Below are 25,160 nucleotides of genomic sequence, written 5' to 3'. Positions count from 1 at the left end.
CCAGAGAGAATGGGGAGCAGAACAGATGGATCTACTGAAATACACTGCTGAGGGGAGCAGCGGGGGAGACAGGAGAGGTCTGCTGCACCATGTGGGTAGCTCCCTGGCCGGGGATCGAACTCAGGCCACAGTGATGAAAGCATGATAGTGCTGAGACTTAACCCGCTAGGCTACCAGGAAGGCCCTGGGATCCCCCTAAATCTACACGCTGGGAGCTGGAAAATGTCCGGTGCTGCAGCCTTGGGGCCAGGCCTGGCTGAGATGTGCCCAAGGTCACAGTGGCTGAGGCAGGAGGGGAAGGCCACAGTGGGCTGAGAGGTGGGAGAATGGGTCCTGGGCAGCTGGCAATGAGGGTGTCAGAAGCGGGCCTTGGGTGAGCGGCACATGAGGGTGTACAGGGAGGCCTGAGAAAGAGGTGGCAGGCAAACTGCTCATCCAGAGGGGTGGCTCACAGGAAAGGCGGAGCGGACCAGGCTTCGGCCAGACAGAGCGATGCAGGGGCAGGGCCCACTGGAAAGCCCCAGACCCTGGGGAAGGCCGAGCAGGAAGGAAGAATGCCCCTTAGGGCAAAGGCGCTTCCTGAGCCCCGGGGTGGGGTGGGGGGCAGCAGAGCCCCACGAGTAACAGGAATAGCTGGGCTGGATGGGCGGGTGGCTCCTGCTGCCCTCATCCTGTTTCTCTGCTGGGCCCTCGGGTCACGCGGGGGTGGGTCAGGCCGCACGAGCTGCACTCCAGCTCTTCTCTTTGCCTTGCTATGAAATTTATTTCCATTTCCTAAACCAAGACTGTGAAAGTTAACAGGAATGGCCTAAAAGGGCCAAATATGACCTCTGCGAGGGTTGTACACACAGTTGCTCTATTTCCAAACTGACAACTCAGGTCCTCACCCGCAGCCAGGCCCCCCTTTCTTCCTCCAAAAGGAGACAGAGAATCGCACCAGGCTTCTGGTGGCTTCAGCATTTAAAGAGACAAACACACAGGCGAGCAGGACGAGAACCACAGCATGGAAGGTAGTAACAATAAAGAAAAAAGTGGCCAAAGAATCGATAGCAAACCCATCTGTCTCCACATCAGTGGCGGCTGAGACAGGGGGAGAGGTGCTCAGGGAGGGAGGGAGAGGCACAGGTTGGCAGGTGAGCCTTGACCCTGAACAGAACTCCAGGTGAGCACCAGGGCTGAGGAGGCAGAGAAGAGCAGGGGGTGGGGGTGGGGGTATCCTCAGACGGGGGGCTGTGGCCACGTCCTAGGCTCAGGGGAGAGGTCAGTGCTGGGGCCCCAGCAAGTGCAGTGGGGAGGGAGCTCTAAGTGCTGCAGCCCAAGCCCCTCCTCTGCTTCATATGTTCCTGAGGATCTGTGTGCACCAGCGTGGGGGGCTGGGGGAGGGGACACAGGCGTTCAGGAAAGCAGGAGAGCCACATGCTTGCTCGGAAGGGGAACAGCGGTAGCGCACCCTCTGGGCTCTGCAAAGGCAAGTGCCTGCAGAAGCCTGGAAGCCAGGCCAAGGCTCTTGCTGCTCTGGCTTCTTTGTGGTTCCTCCCTCTGCCTCCTGGCTAGGGGCAGCTGGCCCCAGCTCCAGCCATCCTAGAGTGCGGCTGGGTCAGGGACATGGCTGGAGGCCAGCATAGGAGAGAGTCTGGGTCCTACCCAAAGACCCAGTGGGTGGGAGCACTGCCTCTGCGGACCCCAGCTCTATGGAGCTGCCTCAACAGCCATTCACTCGGACTTGAAAGGCTGGGCCTGGGGCTCCTGCTCGGCTCTTGGGGAAGCCGTGGGTGCCGCATCTCCAGTGCCGGGCACTCTGCTGGGGTGTGCAGCACAATGCATAGGTAGAACCTGTACCTGAACACCTGGAACTGTCTGGCCTGTGAAGAGCTGTGGGCCCTGGGAGACTCACAAGAGCAGTTCTCTGTTCACACTGGGCTGGGGTGAGGAGACAGGAAGGCAGGGCCCTGGGAAAGGCTGGGGGGCCCAGAACCACTGGGAGCAGCTGTCTCCCCCGCTGGCGGGCACAGGGTCAGGGAGAGAGGTAGACTGGCGCTCCCCAGGTCTCCCTGGGGTCTGCGGGCCAGCAGCTGAGGGCAGGTGGGCTGACAGCCGGCCAGGAGCTGCGGAGCAGCTGGGGAGCTGGTCAGCTGACTGGGGGGCAAGGTCAGGGGCTGCACACTCAGAATGCTCAGATCCTGGGGGCCATCCTTCCCCAGGTGAGGGGGGCTGTGTTGCCCAGAGCTCTGCTGGCCTGTCTGTGGGCTGCCAGGGGAAGGGGTCTGGGAGGGAGAGGCAGGTCTTCACGTGGCACAAAGGCAGGAGGGAGTGGGGAGACCTGGGCTCATGGCCCGGAAGGGGAAGGGAGAGAGGCCGGCCACTGGCTGTCCTGGGGCCACAGGGGCTGGAGGCTCTCAGGGAGAAGAGCGAGGGCCCTGGCTTCTTCTCAGCATTGCCACCAGGGGATTGAGCCTTCCGCTTGTGACCAACAGGCGCCAGGTCTGGGCCAGATGAGAGGTCCGTAAAACCAGAGCTGGTAAGGAGGCACTGGCAAGCGGGGCTCCTGGACGCTGGTGTCCCTGGGGGGTCCACAAAGACATCAGCTGACCCGTCCAGCTCCTGGCAGTGCGTTACTGGTCCAGGTGTCTCGTCCGACTCCACAAGTTTGACTGATGCCTTCCTGCTGCCCAGTGTCCCATTCTGCACTGGGGTACTAGGGAGCTGGTGTTCACGTTCTTCCCTTATCCCGGGAGAGGCGGCCCTGGGAGGGGAGGGCTGGCTGGGAGGTGGAGTCTCCGGACACAGAGGGTCACAGTCTGAAGCCGCGGAGCCTGGCTGCCTGTGGGGAGAAGCACCCAGTGGGCCACCGGGCTCAGCTCCAGCACAGATCCTCTGCGGGGCTGAGCGTGGGGAGGGCCAGGGCACCGTGTGGCTGCCCTCAAGCTGTGGTGTGCTGAAGCGAGTTGTCCACTCTGGGGCTCTTCGGGTCTGACCCTGCAGCAGCGGCCAGAGCTGCTGTACCGCTCTTGGGCTCTGTGGCCTGTGGTCAGCCCTGGCCAGAGGAACAGGTTAGAGGCTGTTCCATTTAATAACTTCAGAGGAGGCTGTGCCCTTTGGTGGCTGAGAAAGCAGAGGAGCCTGGCTGTGCAAGGCAGACTTGGGGTGAGAGGTGAAGCCAGCGTGCCTTGGTGGGCAGCAGGAAAGCTGGGCTCCGGGACTCGGAACTTCTCCCACCACTTCTAGACAGGCACATGACTAGGCACAGGCCAGGCATGCCAACCGCTGATCTGTTCTTCCTGCCCCCTGCCATGGCAATGCCCATGTGTATTAGGGTGGGAGTCACTAGCTCGTCTGCGCCCAGGCCCAGTTGGCTGGAACCACAACAGAGGACTTTCTCCCAAAAATGGGAGGAAAAGGGCAAACCGCCATACCCTGTGGCTGCCAACCAAACGGTCTCTTTCCACCAGAGAGGGTGGGAGGAGAATGACAATGGTTGTGCCCACCAGCCCTGGTTTTGGCAGCATGGCACTCACCTAGGGTGGCTGGCCCGGGGTGCGATGTCTACAAAGCTGTGGTTGAGCCAGGCAATGAGCCGGTCAACTTCTGCATATGGCTGGGCTTCTAGGGCAAAGCCCCGGTGCCCGGCGCTCTGGAGATGCTGCCGGGACAAGAGGAGGCAAAGGGTTAGAAAGGGCCAGGGTGGGACCCAAGGAGACCTCCAGCTGGGGGACTAGGTGGGAAAGACACCCTCAGAAGCATGCAGAGCAGCTGCTCAACGGGAGGCTCACCCCATGGAGCTCCTCAAAGGCCTCCTGGCAGCACTCGCAGTAGCCCTTCTTCTTCCGCGGCCTGGCGCGAACGGTCGAGGGCAGGCTGGGCTCTTGGTCCTTGGGTTTTCTGAAGAGGAAATGGGTGGAGGAAGTGGTCACTGCCAGGGCTCTCAGAGGGGGAGCTGCAGGCGAGGCAGGCCCAGGCAGACTTGCCTGTCCTTGGGACCAATCATGCAAGGAGTAGCAACCAAGAAGGCGAGACCACCCTGTCCCAGCTCTGTCCTCTCCCTGCCCACACATCTCCAACCACACGCGGAGGTGGCAGCAAGAATACTTCACGGGACAATTCCAGTTCTGGGCTGGTACCCACGGGCATCTGAACCGCACAGCTGCCACCTTCACCATGGACATTCAACTCTCTCCCTTCTGGCTTCTCAGCTGAATGTCAGTCTGTATTTCTATGGGCCTCTAGGGCAACTGCTGTGTGGCTGTCCCAGCAAACTCAACAAGTCCCAAATATTCCCCTGCAGGACTAGCTGCAGGACACAGAACTCAGAAAGCAAAAAAAAAAAAAAAAAAAAAAAAAAAAAAAAAAAAAAGCCAATAAATTCAATTATATACAACTAGAAAAAACGCCCAGCAAAAAACAAGCAAATCCATACAACAGAAAACCGTCTAGTGTAAAGGGAATGAGGAGGCTCTTGAGGTGCTGACAGGAAATTAATGTAAGATATATTAAGTGGAAAAAGCAAGCTCGAGCACTGTGACGAGCACACCAGTCTTGATGTAAGAAGAGAACAAAGCCACACGCGCTATCTCTGGAGATAGGCCCAAGATCCAGAGCCAGGAGGACGGGCGTGGAAGAGACTTCTCACTTTAAACCTTTTGTAACTTTCAAATTTGAACCAAAATATAATAATTTAAAAATAAAAAAAAATTAAACATTTCTTCCCACACAGACTTTCTGACACACACACACAGACACACACACACCCCCGGAGCCTGGGGCAACCAGCTCCCTCTATCCTATTCGTGTCACATGCAGATGCCAAAGCTTTATTGCTCCATCAATTCCCCTACATAACCTCTCAACTCCTCCGCCACCCCAAGGTCATCGCAGGCCTAGTACCACCTCCTGGCTCCAAGCCCAGACCACCTCCTGGCTGGCTCTCTCTGGCATCCCTGGTACCTTCTGGAAAAGTATGAAGGGCCCCTGGTCTTAACCTCAGCTCCTTCTCTCCTACCTCCCTGCTCTGTCTACTGCCCTATTTCCTGTTTTTTTCCTTCCATTTCCTGACTGGTGGCCTTTGTCTGCTGCTGGAACACAGATCCTTGGAGCTCTCAGGCTGAGTCTGCCCTGTCCTACTGTCCCAGTCTATGAACTAACGCTGTGGCCAGAAGTTAGAAAAGGTCTAAGAAGCATCTGGTGCATCACCTGAGCCACGTTTCTGCTGTACGTTGGTGAGCACAGGTGCAAATCCTCAAACATCAGCAGAGGGGGCTAGGCCATAAAATGCAGGTCCCTTACATCTTAAGTTACTCCTGATATTTAGCCTAACAGGCCTCAAACTTTGTCATGCGCTGAAATCACCAGGGGCCCTTGTGAGAATGCAGTTTTTGAGGCGCCATCATCAGAGACTGCAATTTTGTAAGTGTGAAGTTCAGGAACGTGTATTTTTTTATGGGGATCCAGGGGATTCTCATGACATTGGCTTATATTTCAGAAACCAGCCGATTGTCCTCTATACACTTAGGTCCAATTTTTCAGTAGGGATGGAGAACACCAAATAAAACAGATGAACATTCCTAGCATCTCTTCTCTGGGCTAAGTTCCCAGAATAGACTTCGCCTAAAGAGCTAACACATGGCCATTCCCAAATCTGACCAGCAGGCTCCCGGGGGGAAAGGACTTTGGCCTGGAACCAGCCCTTGGTACCAGGAACCTGAGAGACCCACCTGGCATGATGCGAGCTGCCTGGGATCGTCGGGGCCTCAAAAGGACTTGCATCTTTGGGTCCCAGAAAAGAAATTTCAGGAAAGGATTTAAACTGATGGTGGAAAGGACGAAACTTCCTGCAACACAGAAAACTTCCATTTTGACTACAGTGGGGAAGGGGAGGAGGATGGGGGCCAGCCCTCTCCCAAACGTCAACCCTGGTGAAGTAGAGTCTCACCGTCACATCTCCTAAGTTCTGAAGCACAACTCCCACCAGTCTTTTTTTTTTTTTTTTTTTTTAAAGATTTATTTATACAAGCACTGGGTACAGTCAGAAGCGCGGGAGGGTGAGAGAATTCACCAGAGCCAGAGCGGGGAGCAGAGCAGGCAGAAGGACCGAAGCACACTGCTGAGGGGAGCAGCGGGCGGCAGGAGAGGTCTGCGCGCCATGTGGGACCCTCCTCCGTTGGCCGGGGAGCATCCGGGGATCGAATCGGTGCTGCAGAGGCTGCGGGCAGCTTCGCAACCCAGCGCTCAACCACTGCGCCACCGGGGAGGCCCCTCCCACCGGTCTTATTAGGTGAGAAAAGCACTGTGCGCTCCCTGTCCACCCGCACTGCCTCATCTCAATCTCAGCACCCGCTTCCCAGCTGAGTGGAACAAGTGGCGGCTGGATTTTATACAAAAGGAAAAGAAGGTTCTGGGATTTGCCTGAAGGCTCATGACTAGTAAGTGGCCAAGACCAGGCTGAAGCCACCTGTCCCAGCTCCTGACTATTTCTTTCCAGCAAACTCGGTGGGTATCCAGCAAACTCTGCTGAGGTCACTGCCAGTACACCATGTTTGGCTGCATAGGCCTGTGCCCAGGGGACAGTGTAGGCCTTAGGCTCCTTCCTGGGTGGTGAGAACCCTGTGGCCTCAGGAGTAAAATAACAAGTCTTCTTGGGCCCTTGAGAAGGTGCTTTTCAAAACCCTAGCCCCCCCTTTTCTTCCTTCTCAATGTTTCTGCATAGAACTCTGGGAAGTTGAGGATGGTCAGGCTAAGGGACTTTAAGAGGCCCTGCTTCAAGACAGCACATGAAAAGAATCACAAGAAGTGCCAGCTCTCTTGCATATGCCAGGGGTGCACGAGCATTGTACCTGGCTTCAGTGACAGCGACACTGCCATGTGCAGTGAGACACTGGGGCATTAGTGTGCCCCTAGGCTGCTGTGGACAAGTCACGACTACCGGGACTGAACTGGTGGTCATGGAGGGTCGGGTGCTAAAGAACGTGTCCCACCAGAACCGGGCGAGAGCACCATGTCACCATTCTGGGTTCCCTTCATTCACAGTGCGGTCCCCAAAGCCCATGCAATGTGCAGGTGTTGGGAAAGTAACTGAGGCCCCTCTGGAGGATGCGTGGGTGTGCCAAGCTCCCAGGGCTACGTCCTTAGCTTTCCTGCCTGAGGTTGAGGGTCACCAAATCCTGGTCCCGGTAGTTTCTGCTGGACAGACAGGTCCTTTTTATTTAAACTTTTTAATTGTGAGATCATTATCACATGGACTTTTGATCTGGTACTCACTGAGCTCCTGATAATGCAGGTGGCTAACCTCGGATCCGGTTATCATCAGTGTGACCGCCCTGCTCGAAGGGGCCCTAGCGGTAGGTGGTAAGGCAGGTGGAGAGGCCGCCAGGCAGGACAGTGAGAGCGCCTGGGCTTGGGCTCCGAATCACTAGCCAAGCCACAGTGTCTACGTCCCTTAATTCTCTGACCCCTGGGAAGAGCAAGCCAGAAAGTCATCTTCAAGTACAAGATGGTCTGACAAGGGGCTCCCTTCCCCCACCCCCAGTGCCCTCACATCAGCCCAGATAACTGTTCTAGCACTGCACTGGGGCTAGTAGGGTGTCCGCGTGCACCTAGAGGGAAATGAAGAACGACCAGCCTGGGCAGGATGTCAGGAGCTCCTAACAGCAGAGCATTAGAGGGAAAAAATTTGCACCCAGGGTGATTAACCTCTGACTCGTGACCAAGAGGAGTGTCAACAGTGCAATGCCACCTTCAGAGGCTCCTCTGGCCCATGAGGTTTCTCCACGATGCAGGGAGAAAGCAGTTTCAGGGAAAGACAAAGGTGCAGGCCTGCTGAGGTGAGGTGAGAGATCCCACTTACCTGCTCTCATCTTCGATTTTGAGGAATGGAGCCTTCAATCTGGCCACTGCAAAGGAGGACGCAACATTAGCCCGCACTGCACACAGGCGTGTCCAGAGGTGCGGCTCTGCCAAAGCATGAGAGCCTCTCGCAGCAGAACACTCGCTGCAGAGGTGAGGCGCCCACTTACACCTCCTCTGGTCTCTTCCCTGGGAGGAAGAGTTTTACTACTGGGGGGAGGATAAGGGTGTCCCAAGACCCTCAGCAGAATGCAGGCCCCCCCGGGTATGGGTTCTCGAACTGTCCACAGACCACTAGAAAGCAGGCTGGGAGAAACCCCAGCCTCTGTCAGCTTCTGCTAAAAGCCACAGGCTTTCCAGACTTTCCTCCTGGTGCCTCAGAATCCTGATGGGCCTGAGGACACACCTCAGACAGGATTCTGTGTCAGGGATTTTTAGAGAGGGGTGGAAAGATAATTAGAGTGTTTAGAGAGCTTAGCAGAAGGACAGTAAAAAAAACATCAAGGGTGAAATCGGGCCCCTCAGAAAATAGGGCAAAGGGTGCTGGGAAGACAAATTTGGAGTCAATTAGTTAAGAGACTCCCCTCTGCCCTGCAAGCCTGCTACCTGTACAGTTTACAAACCTCTCAGGCACCGAGAACCACTTAAACTCCCTATGGTTACTACAGTCCTGTCAGAGGGGCAGCCAAGGCAGGCCAGAAGCTGGGCAGAACTAACAGCCACCAAATCTCCAAAGAGCTGGCAACACATGGCTCCCAGGCCCACACGAGGCTGCTGCTAGCACCCCAGCAAAAACGAGCTTTATTCTTTGAGCAGCAGCTCCCATTAATTACTTTTTGGGGGCGCTTTCTTGTCTTTCTAATTAACTGACAGTGATTAAAATCCATTCCCCCACAGATTTCCTTGAATTTTGAACATGAGAGGTGCCAAGTGACTTTTCTTAGCTTCTGCTTGTGCACGAATAAATGCCACTTAAAGAGCATCTTTGGGAGAAACATCCAGGGGGAGAATCTCTCCTGCTGTCCAAGAGGAGCCAGGAGACGAGTCCGTCAATCTGCCTGTTTGTCAATTTCAGGGAGTTTGGCATTTCCGAAAGTGGTAGGCAGCTGTCAAACTGCCCACCCCAAACTGCTCCTGAATCAGAGGGAAAAGGATGCTGAACTTCAGTGTGTGCCCAGGGACGGCCAGAGGACGCAGGAGCCAGGAGACCACATGGGGTCTTGAAACTAAGCAGACGCCCCAGTTCAGCAGCTCTGGACCTGCTCTCGGATGCCCCTCTCAGAGACCAGGCCCTGGAGACACCACAGGGCAGCACAGCCTGGACTCACTTCCTGCCACAGAAAAGTGAGCAGATGCTGCCACAGAGGGAGCCATGGGGCAGCGTTTAGGGAGGGCGGGATTGCAATTAGATAAGGAAAACTACCACACTGACCTTTCCGCGTTCTTGACTCTGCTGCTGGACCTGTTCCCTGAACGGGAAGGGAAAATAGGTTAAGGATGTGAGGGAGCCAGGGGGGTCAGGAACTGGGCCCGAAGAGCAGGTCGCTGTGAGTCTGGCCCACTTGCCTCCTGTCATAGGCTGGGCCTGAGCTAGAGCAGACTGCGCAGTGACACATTCACCTCCCCAGGGACCTGACGAGTGTGGAGTGCTGGGCACGTGTCTCAACGGCAGCTGACTTTGTGGTGGGACCTCAGGACAGAGCCGAGAGCACAGCTGTGGTCCACAGGCCTGGACGGCCCCCTGTGTGAGCAGCACCCACCTGCCTCGCCGGATGTGGTGACCGGAGACAGAGCAGGCGCTCATTCACTGGCAGCTGGTGTCGTCTGGGCCCTGCTGCCATTGTGGGTCAGCTTACGGGACAATCCTATCTGCTTTCCTGTGCCCTATCCTGTGTACCGGGGCTCCATTGGGCAAAACCAACAATTAGGGCAAGGTCAAAGTTAATATTAAAAACAAAATGGAACAAATTGGAAAGTCAGTTAAAGAGTCGGGGGTTGGGATTTGATGGTCTGTGCCTCTGTATCCAAGAAAGTTCCAGATTCCCCTCCAGGTCACACCTCCAGGGCAGACACAACACAAAGCCTTCATATCCCCCTCGAATATCAACAGACTGTACCCAGAACTCACTCCCAAAGACTCCCAAGTACCTACAAAATAGATTACTAAGCAAATAAAGCAAAGTAAAAATACCGCAAATTTGCATAAAAGGGAGACATTTTTGGCATGTATGTTTGTATATGCCTGGCATTCTGGAAAAATACCTGAGAAACTAGTCACAGTGCTTATCTGGGGAATGGACCTTGGTGGCTACAGTACAGAAATTAGGGGGGAGACTTTCAGTGTATACTCTTTTGCATTATGAAAAGTGCAAATTTAGGGCCTCCCTGGTGGCACAAGGGTTAAGACGCAACCTATGAAGCTATCCGCAGCCACTGCAGCCCGAGTTTGATTCTTGTCCAGCTAAGGAACAACCCACATGGCACAGCAGACCTCTCCTGACTCGCCCTACTGCTCCCCTCAGCAGTGTACTTCGGTCAATCTGCCTTTTCTGTTCCCCAATCTGTCTGTGGTGAATCCTCTCACCCCCCACACCTCTGGCCTGTACCCCAGCTCTTGTATGCATAAATAAATAAATCGTTAAAAAAAAAAAAAAAGTGCAAATTTATTTAGCAGCAGTAGCAGCAAAACCCCAAAGACTCCCAGGCCAGAGGGAGTGGAGTGAGGGGTGCAGAGGCAGAGCCATCTGATTTGCATGTGCTTTGCTACGACTGTTGGTCCTGCTCCTGGGTGCCGGGCCCTGGGGGGATCTGCGGGGCTTGAACTCTCCTCCGATTTAGGTTGGGTGAAAACCCTAAGGTTTTAAACCAGCTGGGGCTCTCCTGATATGGCACACAGTCCTATTTCAGCAAAGAAAGGATAAGCCAAAGGAGAATTTGGAATATTACAGCTATTTCACTCCTGCCCATGCAGGTTCATGCTTAGGCAAAAGTCCCCCCAACAGTGGCTGCCTGGTCAGCAGGCTTTCCTGTTAATTCAGTAGGATGACCTACCTCTGGCTTCTGTGGTCCTTGTTTCTTTACACATAAAGCATCAAGAGTCAGCTGCTGCACGTGCATCATCATTTCTGTGGAGAAAAGAGGGCTGAGGCCAAAGGCTTCTACTCCTCATTTGCATAGCACAACCCCTTTCTGGGGCAGGAAGACTGAACCTCTCCCAGGGCATGGCTGGTTGGCTCACCCCAGCCTTGCCTGCCACCTTCTGGCTACGAGTCACCTCTGCACCTACTGATAAAAGGAAAGGGCTGGGGCTGCTACCCCCAGAAAAGCACTAAAGCTGGCTTTATTCTCTTTTTGGCCCTGAACACAACTCAGTTTTGAATAGGAGGTGCCTTGTGGGTCACGAGTGCTGTAAGGCGGCATTACTGAAGGGCTGCTTCTGTGGAAAGACCAAGTCTTGTGATTACACAGATGCAGCCTGAGGTGGAAGACCCAGCAGGGACCACGCATGTTGGAGTTATTTCAACACACAGGAAGGCAGGAAATTAGATGAGGTCAGAAATGGCTGATTTTCCAGGGGTGATGGCGCTCCCAGACCAGGACCTTCGGAGCCCAGTTCTCTATTCCCCGGGGGGTGTCAGACCGAAGGGCGAAGCAGCCTGGCCAGCCCCCAGGGCGTCCCTTGCAGATCCATTCCCTACAGCAACTCAGCTCCTTGCAGAGCAGGGGATGAGGCCAGCTGCTGGCAGCGACTCAGGACAGCTGCTCCAGGGTGCTCTGCTCAGAGCCTGCATGCCGGAGGCTATAGCGAGAGCAAGCCCACAGAATAGAACATGGAATTGAACCAGGCCAACTAGTTTGGAATGGGGACCATGCTGTTCACTCCTGATGAGACTATGGATGATTTATTTAATCTGAGTTTCAGTTTTGTCTGTACAATGGGGAGAGGACTGCAGTGAGGATTAAATGAGGTTAAATCCATACATGGAGTAAATACCTGAGAATAAGTCATGGACACTAGGGTCATTTCCTTACTGTGAGACAGGGTCATCACGCCAGTCTGAGTGGGCAAGCGAAACCGCACGCCGCTGGACCAGCACTCTGCTATGTCACTACTGGTTTCTGGACCCTCCCAGTTTTGTGGCTCAACATGCTAATAGCACACTGGCTTCCCCCACCAGGAGCGCACACAGCACCAATCCCTAAGAGCAAGGATGTGCCCCTCCACAGGACCCCAGGGCAGAGCCAGTACCATCCACATGCAGAATCCTCACTCCCCAGGAACGGGCATTGATCAGAAGGCTGCTGCTCCCGCTGCCTCCCCCACTGCTGCTCCCCTGGAAAGACAAAGCAGAGTGAGGCAGGGGCAGAAGACTCCCCAAGACCCAGATACTAAGGGGACGGGTTGTCCTGGTTTCTGGGAACTCTGGGTCATCCACACAGGGGATGTGGTGGGGAGGCAGGCAGGATGGAGGGGGCGCCACACCTGGAGAATCTACCCCAAATCCAAGGAAGACCCCACCCTCCCCCAGGGCTATCACTCCAGGAAAAGACGACTTCTGATGCGCCTCTATGCTTGGCCACCTTGTGACTGGGAAGGAACATATGTCTTCAGGAGCTGTTTGCAGGAGGGGTACAGTGGAGAAAAGCCCCCCCCCAGCAAATACCAGCACCACCACCAGCAACCAAGCAGGAAACTTCTGGGCCCAGGTCCAGTAACACCAACTTCCCTCGTCAAAGCCAACACCTCCCCACCTGGATGTCACCTTAATGATGCCTCTTCCCACTTAACTGTAATGGCCCTGGATTCTCCCACAAAGAAGAAACAGCTACTTGTAAGACACACAAAGTCTGATTATATGTAGAACAGCCACATCCCATAGCATCTCTCCAAGGTTATCCTGGTAGCTCTGCGCTTACAATGAGGAAGGACTCAAATCCTGGCCCTACCACTTCCACCCTGGGTGGCTCTGGGCAAATAACTCAACTTCTTTGAGCTGCACTTCCTCATCTGTAAGGGAACAGTGACAGCACTGGACATCTGACAGGGCACACAGCTTGTTAGTACTTCGTAAAACCTCAGATGAGAGCCAAAGTCCCCTCTGGACAGAGGCCTCCACCTCTACCCCACCTCCCTCAGCTCACCTGGTTTCTGATGGCCTTCTGCAGTAGCTCCTTCCCTCTGCTCATAGGCACCTGACAGAAGAGAGGAGCAACGAGGTTTCAGTGTAAACTACCTGAACACAGATGTTTGCATGGGAACTGGCTCGGAGGCCTTGGAGTCAAGTCCCTCAGAAAGTCAGGAGGAGGGACGGGAAGAAGGGGTGGCAGAAAGCCCTGAGAGAGAGCCCTGAGAACCTTTCAGAGGTAAAGATAAAGTCACACACCAGTACAGGTAACTCACAGGTAGCTGCAGCTGGCATCATGGGCCCTGGTGACGGGCATTCTGAATCCCATGGGGGTCAAGGTACAACAAAGTCCTAAGACCACTCCTTGAGAGTTTCTGTGCTCTCGGGCAGATAATGTACAGCAAACGTTTCCCCTTAGAAATTAGTCTTTTCTGTGCTCCTAGGAAGTACTGTCCTTCATCGTGATCCCTAAAGTGCGTATTCATGTATACTCGCACATTAGCCCAAATTAAACAATAAAAAGAACATAAACCTGGGGAAACAGTCAAAGATAAGATGTGGGGACCTCCCTGGTGGTGCAAGGGGTTAAGATGCAACACTATGAAGCTATCCTCAGCCACTGTAGCATGAGTTCTATTCCCGGCCAGGGAGCTACCCACATGGCGTAGCAGACCTCTCCTGTCTCGCCTGCTGCTCCCCTCAGCAGTGTATTTCAGCCAGTCTGCCTGTTCTGCTCCCCACTCTGTCTCTGGTGAATCCTCTCAGCCCCCGCCCCCCGCATCTCTGGCCTGCACCCCAGCTCTTGTATGCATAAATAAATAAATATATATATATATTTTTTAAAGTAAGATCTGTATTGCTGACAATGTTCCTAGACTGTTCTTTGTGAAGCAAAGGAGAAGGGACTCGCTGCCCCCTTGGGGCACTGCTGCCCAAGCCAAGCCCAACAAGCCCTCTCGGGTTTACAGAGGATCCTACTATTTCTGAGCCTCTGATTTTGAAGTCCCACAGTGAACATTCATCATAAGAGGAATAGCGTGTTGCTGAGGTGTTTGGTTCCAGGGCCCTGATAAAATATTCTTAGCCCCGAATTCAAATGAGAGATAAAATTAAACCAGATGAAACTAAACTCTGAGACAGCTAGAAGGGCTCGCTGAGCCTTATTTCCCTTTCCTACTCTGCAAAGTTCTTACCGAGTCTACAGGTTTCAGTGCAGGCCTGGCGGGGCCGCCTCTTGGACTGCCCGTGGCTGATGGTGTCTCTGCCCTGACCTTGCTGGGGCTGGGGCAGCTTCTGTGGCCTGTCCCACAGCTTTCTGCCTTCGCCTCCTTGCGGCTGGACACGATGTAACTCACTTCTCTGCTCAGAAAACCCTCAATTACCTGAAAGCAGATCACAGAGGTGGCTGAAAACCAGAAGGCAGATGTAGAATCATCAATATCAAGAGGTTGGGGAAGGAAGTCTTGGCTGCCACCAGTTCCAGAATCAATGTCTTTAAATAGGCCAAATGCAATTCTGTACCAAGCCCCCAAGAAGATATCATCTTAAAATATAATAGTGTTTATATAGAATGCAGATTTTTTTTCTCTAGCAGTGCTGTTCCTGACCAATAGCAGGCTAGAGGCTTCGAATGATTTGACCGGTTTGAATATGCATGGAGAAGAGCACACTGAAGGGACCGCACAGGGTGAAGAGCGGTGTGGTGAAGCCATGATTTTTCTAAGAAGACATACTGGAACATCCAGACACCATATCTGTAATCGTGACCACACTACCAAAAGGGGCCTAAAATACAAACAAAAAGGGTTCGACTACTCATCATCCACAAAGGAGTCTGCTCTGATGACTCCTTTGGGCACTGAGTGGGTGTGTCTCAACTCTGAGGCTCAGAAACCCAACACAGTGCCTGAAATACAGTGGCATTTAACTCATGTCTGTGGGAAAAAGATAAACAGTGGTGAGCTGGCAAATGTTTAATGACCAATTCTCTGTTTTCTAACATTTGCCAATTTCTGTGGGTAAGCCCTCCTACTATGGCTGATTTCAAGCTACCAAGATGACAGTACTGATTGTGGAACTGGAAAAGGATGCTAACAATTGGCTTTCACAAGCCAGTACCAGTCAGCACCAGCACACCTCTGCAAACAATGGCTAATGTCTTCTGAAGTGCAATTGGATGAGAAACCTGGCACCTCAGTTGAAAAAACTGGGTTCTGTGGAAAGCTAAACATACATCACCAAACAACCCAGCAATTCCACATGCAGATATATACCCCAAAGAATTAAAAACAAGAACTTAAACAGATATTTGTAGAGCAATGTTCATTGCCGCATTATTCACAATAGCCAGAAAGTATCAGGTGTGGATGAACTGCGGGAGAAACAAAAGGTGGTAACTACATAGAGCAGAACCATACTCATGGTTCCATACTCATGGAACCATAAAAAGAAATGAAGCTCTGGGTCTCCCTGGTGGCCCAGGGGTTAAGTCTCAGCGCTATCACCGCGATGGCCCACCGGTATGGCCTGAGTTCGATCCCCAGCCAAGGAGCTAACCCACATATGGTGCAGCAGACCTTTCCTGTCTTGCCGGCTGCTCCCCTCAGCAGTGTATTTAAGTAGATCCACCTGTTCTGCTCCCCACTCTGTCTCTGGTGAATCCTCTCACCCATCGCATCTCTGGCCTGTACCTAGCTCTTGTATACATAAACAAATCTTTAAAAAAAAAGACAAAAAACAGGCGACTGAGGGAATGAGCCGAAATGAAACCAGCAGAGAACCACCATGCCAATCCACACGACAGTGAGAAACATCAAACTGTTGTTTTAAGCACAAGCTCTGGGATGGCTTTTCATACAGCAAAGGCTAAATGATAGAACAAACTAAAAGTTCAAACTGTAATTTTAGCCCAGTTGGAGTGTTTAATCCCCACTCTATCCAACCCTACAGCTGAATTTCTATATCTCTGACTTTGCTGGTTTGACAGCAAAGAGCCTCTGCGTTCCAAGTTGCTCACGCGGCTTCCCCAGTCCTGCCTCTTTTGGCCAAACACTGTCATACTATTTTCTAAACACAAGAGATAGTTGTGTCAATTCCTTACTACATGTACCATATGACATGTGCTTCAAAGATCTTAGTGAATTCAAAACCAGCAAATGCTTTTTTTTTTTTTAATTATTTATTTATACAAGAACTGGGGTACAGGCCAGATGCGCGGGAGGGTGAGAGGATTCACCAGAGACAGAGCAGGGAACAGTACAGGCAGACTGACGAACTACACTGCTGAGGGGAGCAGTGGGCGAGACAGGAGAGGCCTGCCGCGCCATGTGGGACCCTCGCCGGCCAGCCAGGATCAAACCAGCGCTGCAGAGGCTACAGACAGCTTCACAGAGCTGTGTTCAACTGCCTGTGCCACCAGGGGAGGCCCAGCAAATGCTCTTTTACCCAAAGTTGTTCACCAGCTATTTATAAGAGCTAAAATTTAGAAATAATCTAAACGACCATAGGGTAACAGTTAAGTAATCAATAATCCACTCAAAAGAATATTATACTCTCGTTATTAATGATAATGCATGAGTGACAATAAAGATAGGGAAGTGCTAATGCTTTTACAGATGGGGCAAAAATTGCTAGTCATATATGTACTCATGATCACAGCTACACAGAAAATAAGCATTTACGAAAGGATGGCAGGACAGAGACAGAAGTAGATGAGTGGTTACCCAGGATTTGGAGTGTTGAGGGAGGACAAGGAGTGATTACTTTTTTGGGTGATGAAGTGTTCTAAAATTGACTGGTAATGGTGTTACCTGTACACCCTGTGAAGACACTAAGAACCATTGAACTGTGCACTTAAAAATAGTGAACTATATGGTAGCCAACAGTGCTATAAAACAGCCAACAGTGCCGTGAGAAAGAAAAAAAGAGTCCAGAGGAAATAAATACATTAAAATGATGGTTGTCATTTGGAATATTTTCAAGTTTTCCAAAATTTCTAGAATGAATACAATTTTTCTAATTATTCAAATAAAAAGCTTTCATTTAAAAAAAGATTTATACTTAAAATTATACTCTGGACAACATAGTGATACTGCTGAAAATACCTGAAAGTCACAGATACAATCCCGCTCCAACTCCTGCCTTACAACATAAAAAAGCATTTCTGTCTTAGGAAAGAAGCAGGTTACATACCCCACCCAGCTGCTGAATGGCCCCCGTCAAAAACTGGAGATTCTTGCCAGCAGGCAGATCCAGGTAGAAAGACTTTCCAGAAAAAGGCTGCCTCCTAGCACTTGGTGATCTCTTCTGGCATTTTTCAAGACAACTGGAAACTCCCAGCTGAGCTCCTAGAGAACAAAGAGGAGTAGAGTGAGAAGCAGGAGGTAAGAAAGGGACCTGCAGGTCAGGTCAAGCAACTCTCATGGGCAGCACAGGCCCTGGACACACAAAGATAAACAAGAGACAAATGTTCTTCACTTCATGACATTCAGAATAGGAGTAGCTGGCACATTCAGACATCGCTGATGGGAATGTCAAATGGCGCCACTCCAGAAAAGAGTTTGATGGTTTCTCAAACTGTGTAAGTCAATCGGTCCAGCTGAACACAGAGTTAATCCATGACCCAGATAGTAACAAGTGTTGGTGAGGATGTAGAGAAATTAGTCTTCATGTTTTGTTGGTGGGACTGTAAAATGGTGCAGTCATGGAGAAAGTTTGCCAGTTCCTCAAAGGTTGAACACAGAAGTTAGCATTAGACCCAGCATATACACTCCTAGGTATACGCTCAAGAAATAAACACATATCTACATGATAACTCATAGACAGAGGTGAAAGTGGTGGTGTTCAAAGGACTCAAAGAGTGGAACCTCTGATGTCCATCAACTGATGAATGGACAAAATGTGACAGACACACAGTGGGACAGAGCATTCACAGGAAAAAGGAATGATGTACTAATATATGTGACAACAAAGATGAACTGTGAAAATATTATGCCAAGTGGAAGAAACTAGTCACAAAAGACTGTAAATGGTATGATTCCAATTATAGGAAACATCCAGAATATGTAAATCTACAAATAAAGTAGATTAGTGGCAATCAAGAGTGGAGCCTTAGGGAAAACTGGGAGGGATGCCAATGAGGATGGCGTTCTTTCTTAGGGGTGATGAAGTTCTAGAATTGTGATGGCTGTGCAACGCCCTGAACAAACAAAGGGCCACTGAATTGCATACTTTACGTGGACAAATTGGATGGTATGTGAATTACCTCTCAAAAAGGCTTTTTTTTAAAAAAAGATTTATTTAGGCATCAAAGCTGGGGTATAGGCCAGACGGTTGGGGGGTGAGAGGATTCACTAGAGACAAAATGGGGAACAGAACAGGCAGACTGACCGAAGAACACTGTTGAGGGGAGCAGCGGGTGAGTCAGTAGAGGTGTGTTGCGCCATGTGGGTTGCTCCCTAGCCAGCCCGGGATTGAACTCGTGCTGCAGAGGCTGTGGACAGCTTCATAGGTTGCATCTTAACCCCTTGTGCCACCAGGGAGGTCCTCAAAAAGGCTGTTGTTTAAACATTTTTTCTGAACTTCAACATTTCCATAGTCTCAAACTATATCTTCAAAAGATAGTCACAAAAGGTAAGGCAGTAATGTTATAGCGGAGAAACTTGGCAAACTCTAATCAAAGTTAATGTGACCACTGAGGGGTCTTAGTCTCATAACGTGCCTCCTGACATGTACTGGGTCAGGCAAAAAGTGGTTTCTGTGCCAAAAATGCACAGCCCGGGGTCCTCCCTGGTGGCACAAGGGGTTAAGTCTCAGCACTATGAAGCTATCGGCAGCCACTGCAGCATAAGTTCAATTCCTAGCCAGGGAACTGACCCACATGGTGCAGCAGACCTCTCCTGTCTTGCCCACTGTTGCCCTCAGCAGTGGATTTAAGTAAATCCACCTGTTCTGCTCCCCAATCTGTCTCTGGTGAATCCTATCACGCCCCCTCACCCCCACACCTCTGGCCTGCATCCCAGTTCTTGTATGCATGAATAAATCTTTAAAAAAATAGAGTATACAAGAAACCCTTAACTGCTTTTCAAGCATTTTTGTAAGTCAAATTATTTTAAAAATGAAAAATGTGAAGAAGAAAGAAACCTGAATAGAGGAGTTGAATCATAACAGTGTGAGCTGGTAGATTAGGTTGAGGAACTTTTCTAGAAGGAATCAGGAAGATATAAAGAAATGGACAATAGAGAAATTAAGACACTCAGAGGATAGGGACAGAAGTGTCAATAGCAGAGAAGTTGCAAAGGGGAAAACGGAAAATATTTGAAGAAATAATGCCTCTAAATATACATGTAGGATGACTACAAGAATTTTTGTTCTCTCTTCAAAACCCACTAAAATGACAGAGAAATAAAAAAGACAAAGACACCAGAAAGAAGATAATAACAGGCAAGATATACTGTAACATTTTGGAAGCTGGAAAGGAAACGTTTGAGTGAAAAAGAGGAGGCCAGAAATAGCTGGATCTGAAGCCAATAAGGAGCAAGCTGGAGCTGAAAAGCTCTGAAACTGGAGGGACCAGGTATGATACTGTGCTAGAACGAAACAGAGGGCTGAAAAAGGATTATTTAGAAACAATTTACAAGGAACAGTTAAGACTAACATCCTATTATATGGAGCAAGAGAGACCATGAGAGTACAAAGGGGTCCCGTGAACACATAGCAAGGTGGCAGTCATCTACAAGGATGGAAGAGGGCCCCCACTAAGAATAGAATCAATCAACACCTTAACTGTGGGACTTCCCAATCTCAAGTACTAAAAAATAAATGTCTGTGGTTTAGGCAACCTAGTCTATGGCATTTTGTTATAACAGTCTGAACCAGAACTTCCCCTAAAATTGCTAGGTTCCAGCTTCAGCCCAACAACCTATAATGAAATCTATCAGCTGATAACCAAGCAACTTCTACATAGCATTTTATTGCATCATTCTTAAGCATGAATGAATAAAATATCATCAGACATTTGAAGAAAGCTCCTTACAAGAAAGCAGAATAACAGCAAGACTCAGCAAAAGAACTCAAAGGATGATGGGCCTCCCTGGTGGCGCAGGGGTTAGTCTCAGCGCTATCAAGCTATGGTCAGCCAGAGCAGCGTGAGTTCAGCATGAGTTCGATCCCCAGCCACAAAGCTAACCCACACAGGTGCAGCAGACCTCTCTTGTCTTGCCCGCTGCTTCCCTCAGCAGTGTATTTCAGTAGATCCGCCTTTTCTGCTCCCCACTCTGTCTCTGGTGAATCCTCTCACGCTGTGCGCCTCTGGCCTATACCCCAGCTCTTGTATGCATAAATAAATAAGAATAAGTCTTTAAAAAAAAAGAATTTGAAAAAAAGGGTGAAATAAAGATATTCTCAGACATACAAGCCTCAGAATATTTATATATAAAGCAACCTTTTGAAAATACTGTTGGAGAGAGTTCGCCAGCAAAAAGATTCAGAAGCAAGGAAGACATGGCAAGGCAGTATGAATAATTTGGTAAAATGTATTACTGTTTATTTTTTTTTTTTGAGGCATGTTTTATTTATTTATCTATTAGTTTGTTTGTTTGTTTTCTTTACACATGCACTGGGCACAGTCAGAATCACGGGAGGGTGAGAGAATTCACCAGAGCCAGAGCAGGGAGCAGAGCAGGCAGAAGGACCGAAGTACACTGCTGAGGGGAGCATCGGGCGGCAGGAGAGGTCTGCACGCCATGTGGGACCCTCCTCCGGTGGCCGGGGAGCAGCCGGGGATCGAACCGGCGCCGCAGAGACCGCGGGCAGCTTCGCAACCCAGCGCTCAACCGCTGCGCCACCGGGGAGGCCCAAAATGTATTACTGTTTAAAAGGTAACAACTAAATGGCGTATCTGTAGTAATCCAGAACTAAAACTAGATGATATTATAAAGGGTGAGGGATACAGAGGCAACTGACTATGTGCTAAAATAGTTTTGTGATTGGGTATGAGTGTTTAATTTTACTGATAAACTTAAGAGTTCTATATAAAAAGTGACTATGAACATGTGTTTAATAATTTACTGTACCCTGATTCCCCATCTGTCTGCTAATTTTACTGACCTTATCAGACTGAAAACTGTACACGCGCGCGCGCGCACACACACACACACACACTTCCCATGAGCACACGTGTACGCATACAGACAGTTCCCATTTGAAAACCCCATTAGGATTAACATTTCTCGGCCTTTCCCTCCCAAGAGACTATTGGGCACGAGTAGCAATTTTCCCTCACGCTGGTTTTCATCATTTACCTACCTAGGTCTGGAGCCTGGAACCTACTCTCAGCCATGGAACTCCCCAGCCCAAGGCAATCGTCGCCTGCGAAAGAACAAAACGGTAGCTGAGACACATTCACAAGCCTTCGACCTCCCACCCCGCCCCTCCCCTCCATCCTGCACAATCGCCTTCGCGACTCCCGGGAACAGCAAGACTCAACCCCCAACCCACTTCTCATCTCATCCGCGCCTCTTTCCAAGCTCTTTCTCGTCTCAGTCCCTCCTCCACCTTTTGGCCTCGGCTCCCTGAACTCCCGCGACCTCTAGGCCACCCCTTGTAGATCTCAATTCCCCTGCCTTGTCCCAGACTTTTAACCCCCTCAGTCGCTCCACGTCCTTTATACCTCTGTCCCCTCGACCCCTGTGCCACACGGGCTCATCGCAGCTCCCAGGAACCCTTCCCGGCCCCTCCAGCCTCCAGAGCTCCTCCGCCAACTGCTCCCCGGTCCCTGCTCCTCCCGGACCCCTCACACTGTCTCCTCCTCTGGAGACCCCCTTCCGCCTCCCTCCTGAGCCCCTTCCGGGCCTCCGTACCCTTCCCGACTCTCCTCAAACACTCGGCTCCTTCGCCTTCCTTAACCTCCTCAAAGCCTCCGTGTCATGATCAGCATGAGCTCCTTCAGACCTCGAGGCCCCGGCCGCGTCGCCGCATCTACAGTATCATTCTCTAGTCGCCCTGGGCCGCCGCTTCGGTTTAAATTTCCTGTAGGCCCCGCCCCCAAAAATGTAATAGCTGCGACATCGCCCTACGGCGGCCCCGGAGGGACAAACTCCGCTTCGCCGTTTTCAAGTCAGTTTCTTTTCTTTCTTTCTTTTTTTTTTTTTTTTTTAAGATTTATGTATTTATTTTTATACAAGAATCGGGGTACCGGCCAGATGCGCGAGAAGGTGAGAAGATTCACCAGAGACAGAGTGGGGAACAGACCAGGCAGACTGACTGAAGTACACTGCTGAGGGGAGAGGCGGGTGAGAGAGGAGGGTTCTGCCGCGCCATGTGGGACCCTCCAGGCCAGGATCGAACCTGCGCTGCAGAGGCTGCCGACAGCTTCACAGTGCGGCGCTGAACCGCCTGCACCACCAGGGGAGGCCCCCAGTTTCATCTTTCTCTTCCTTTTTCGGTTTTTCATTGGCTGCACATGTTTTGCATCTTGATAGCCGGCAAACTAAGATCTACTGGTAGCATTTTAATGATTGTCCTGCTGAGTGGTCTGAATTCCTGGGAGTTAGATTAATAAATAACAAAACAAATCTAATATTGTTAGGGGGAAAGGATGTCCTGAGCTAATTATATGCAGGCTTTGTGGACTCCACCCCCACTCCAGACCAAAGCCATCAAGACATTGGGAAAGACAAATCCCCTCACCACCAAAGGGAAGGTGGCTGGGACCTGAGGGTGGAGTTAAACAGCCAGGTTTGGTATAAAAACCAAACACGTGGGCCTTGGGGGGTTCGTTCTGTCACTTGCCTCCTGGCTTCATGGCTCCTGCCTCTAGGCCATTTGGGATTCCAGATCGGCGGATCGGGTAGGAGGCATTTAAAACTTTTTCTCCCACTTTTCTGCCTGAGCTGTACATTTCCTCATTTGCCCTTCCCTTGTAAATAAACCTTTTATTAACCTTTCGCGTGTGCCTGCAGTAGAGCATTGATAAGTCCTTTTAAGTGCGCGGGTGAGGACCCACAGTCAGGCACCCCGTTTTGTATCGGGGCTGCCCTATAACAACATGACTACAGCTTACACAAATTCCATGTACACACACATCTTCACGTCTTTGTCCCTCTCCCTTTCTCTGCTTAGGTCCCCAACAAAAAGTTTTGCAAAAGAGGTGTCCGTTTCCTGTTTCCAATCTTTTCTCCAGCACACTTAATTAGACTTTGATCGTCAACTCTCCATTAAACCTGTACTTGTTGAAGTTAATGGTGACTTCTACATTGCTTTGCTATCCTTCTGAACACTGAAGCAGACTGGTGCCTACGTTAGACATTTTCTTCTCTTTTCTTCTGTTTTTACCGGTTTTCTCCATACAACTGTAGCTCATCTTCAACCTGCTTTGCTGGGTCCCAAAGCACTGCTCCACTTAGAAATGTTGGAGTATCACACGCTTTGTCTCTTAGCAATCTTCTCGTCATTGTCAACATTCTCTCCCTAGAAATCTTCCAACATGGCTTTACAATTCAGCTATATATTAATGCCTGAAGAATTTCTCTCTAGTTCTGATCTCTCCCCCTAATCTCTAGATTTATATATTCAAGTGCCCACTGGACATTTCCATGTTTGTGTCTATTAGGCACTTGAAGCTTGACATGTTCAAAACAGAACATTTGTACCTCCCCTGCTCCCGCCACCCCAAAATCCCCCCCACCTATTCTCCCAGTCTTCCACATTTCCATAACTATCACATCATTCACTCAGTTACTCAAATAAAAAAACTAGAAATTGGGCCTCCCTGGTGGCGCAAGGGGTTAAGATGCAACCTATGAAACTATTCACGGCCACTGCACCATGAGTTCAATCCCCGGCCAGGAGCTACCCACATGGCACAGCAGACCTCTCTTGACTCTTCCGCTGCTCCCCTCGCAGTGTATTTCAGTACTTATGTCTGTTCTCTTCTCCACTCTGTCTCTGGTGAATCCTCTCACACCCCAAACCTCTGGCCTGTACCCCAATTCTTGTATGCATAAATAAATCAATCTCTAAAAAAAAAACCTAGAAATTACCATTTTGTGTTTTTTCTTATCACTACCCCTACTTCAAAAATAAATTCTAGGGGCCTCCCTTTGCACAAGGAGTTAAGACGCAGCACTGTGAAGCTATCCGCAGCCACTGCAGCAAGAGCTTGATCCCTGGCCAGGGAGATACCCACATGGTGCAGCAGACCTCTCCTGACTCACCCGCTGCTCCCCTCAGCAGTGTATTTCAGTAGATCCACCTGTTCTGCTCCCCACTTTGTCTCTGGTGAATGCTCTCACCACCCTCCACCCCATGCTTCTGGTCTACACCCCAGTTCTTGTATGCATAAATAAATAAAATCTTTAAAAAAAAAACAAATTCTCAGGATCACTGGAAGTCGGAACAGGAAGGGGGCACGCTGGTCCATGGGTGGGAATTTCAGAGGAGTGCAAAAGAAATTCTTGTCAGTAATGAATCTTTACTATTACTGAAGTGTTCACTTCAATCATTTTTTTTAAGATTTATTTATTTATGCATATAAGAATTGGAGTATAGGCCAGAGGTATGTGTGTGGCGGGGTGAGAGGATTCACCAGAGACAGAGTGGGGAGCAGAACAGGCAGATTGAGAGCAGCAGGGGAGACAAGGAGAGGTCTGCTGCACCATGTGAGTCAGCTGCTTGGTCAAGTATTGAACTCATGCCTTAGTGGCTGGCAATAGCTTGATAGTGCTGAGACTTAACCACTTGCACCACCAGGGAGGCCCGATCTTATGTACATTATGTCACAATTAAAAAGATAAGACAGAGGGCCTCCCCGGTGGCGCAGCAGTTGAGCGCTGGGTTGCGAAGCTGCCCGCGGCCTCTGCGGTGCCGGTTCGATCCCCAGCTGCTCCCCGGCCACAAGAGGAGGGTCCCGCATGGTGCGCAGACTTCTCCTGCCGCCCGCTGCTCCCCTCAGCAGTGTACTTCGGTCCTTCTGCCTGCTCTGCTCCCCGCTCTGGCTCTGGTGAATTCTCTCCCTCCCGCGCTTCTGACTGTACCCCGTGCTTGTATAAATAAATAAATAAATAAATCTTTATGGACTTTTTTTTTTTTTTTTTAATAGAGGCATGCTTTATTTATTTGTTTGCTGGTTTGTTTGTTTGTTTTGTTTATACATGCACTGGGTACAGTCAGAAGTGCGGGAGGGAGGGTGAGAGAATTCAC

At 50.6% G+C, this 25,160-nt stretch overlaps 1 protein-coding gene across 1 annotated transcript; it reads right to left on the bottom strand.

Moving 5' to 3' along the window:
- Positions 1-1,890: 1,890 nt before the first annotated feature.
- Positions 1,891-21,300, bottom strand: DBF4B (DBF4B-CDC7 kinase regulatory subunit; the record flags this gene model as incomplete). The annotated part of the gene is made up of 12 exons (XM_084238019.1): positions 1,891-2,821; positions 3,516-3,640; positions 3,771-3,879; positions 5,709-5,840; positions 7,838-7,883; positions 9,269-9,305; positions 10,888-10,961; positions 12,086-12,170; positions 12,979-13,029; positions 14,156-14,344; positions 17,154-17,308; positions 21,267-21,300. The coding sequence occupies 12 exons, from the start codon at positions 21,298-21,300 to the stop codon at positions 1,891-1,893; spliced, it is 1,968 nt and encodes a 655-aa protein (XP_084094145.1).
- Positions 21,301-25,160: the final 3,860 nt, after the last annotated feature.

The sequence above is a fragment of the Talpa europaea genome (assembly GCF_964194135.1).
Source record: "Talpa europaea genome assembly, chromosome: 7".
NCBI classification, from domain to species: Eukaryota; Metazoa; Chordata; class Mammalia; order Eulipotyphla; family Talpidae; genus Talpa; species Talpa europaea.
This window is presented reverse-complemented; position numbering and strand designations above follow the sequence as displayed.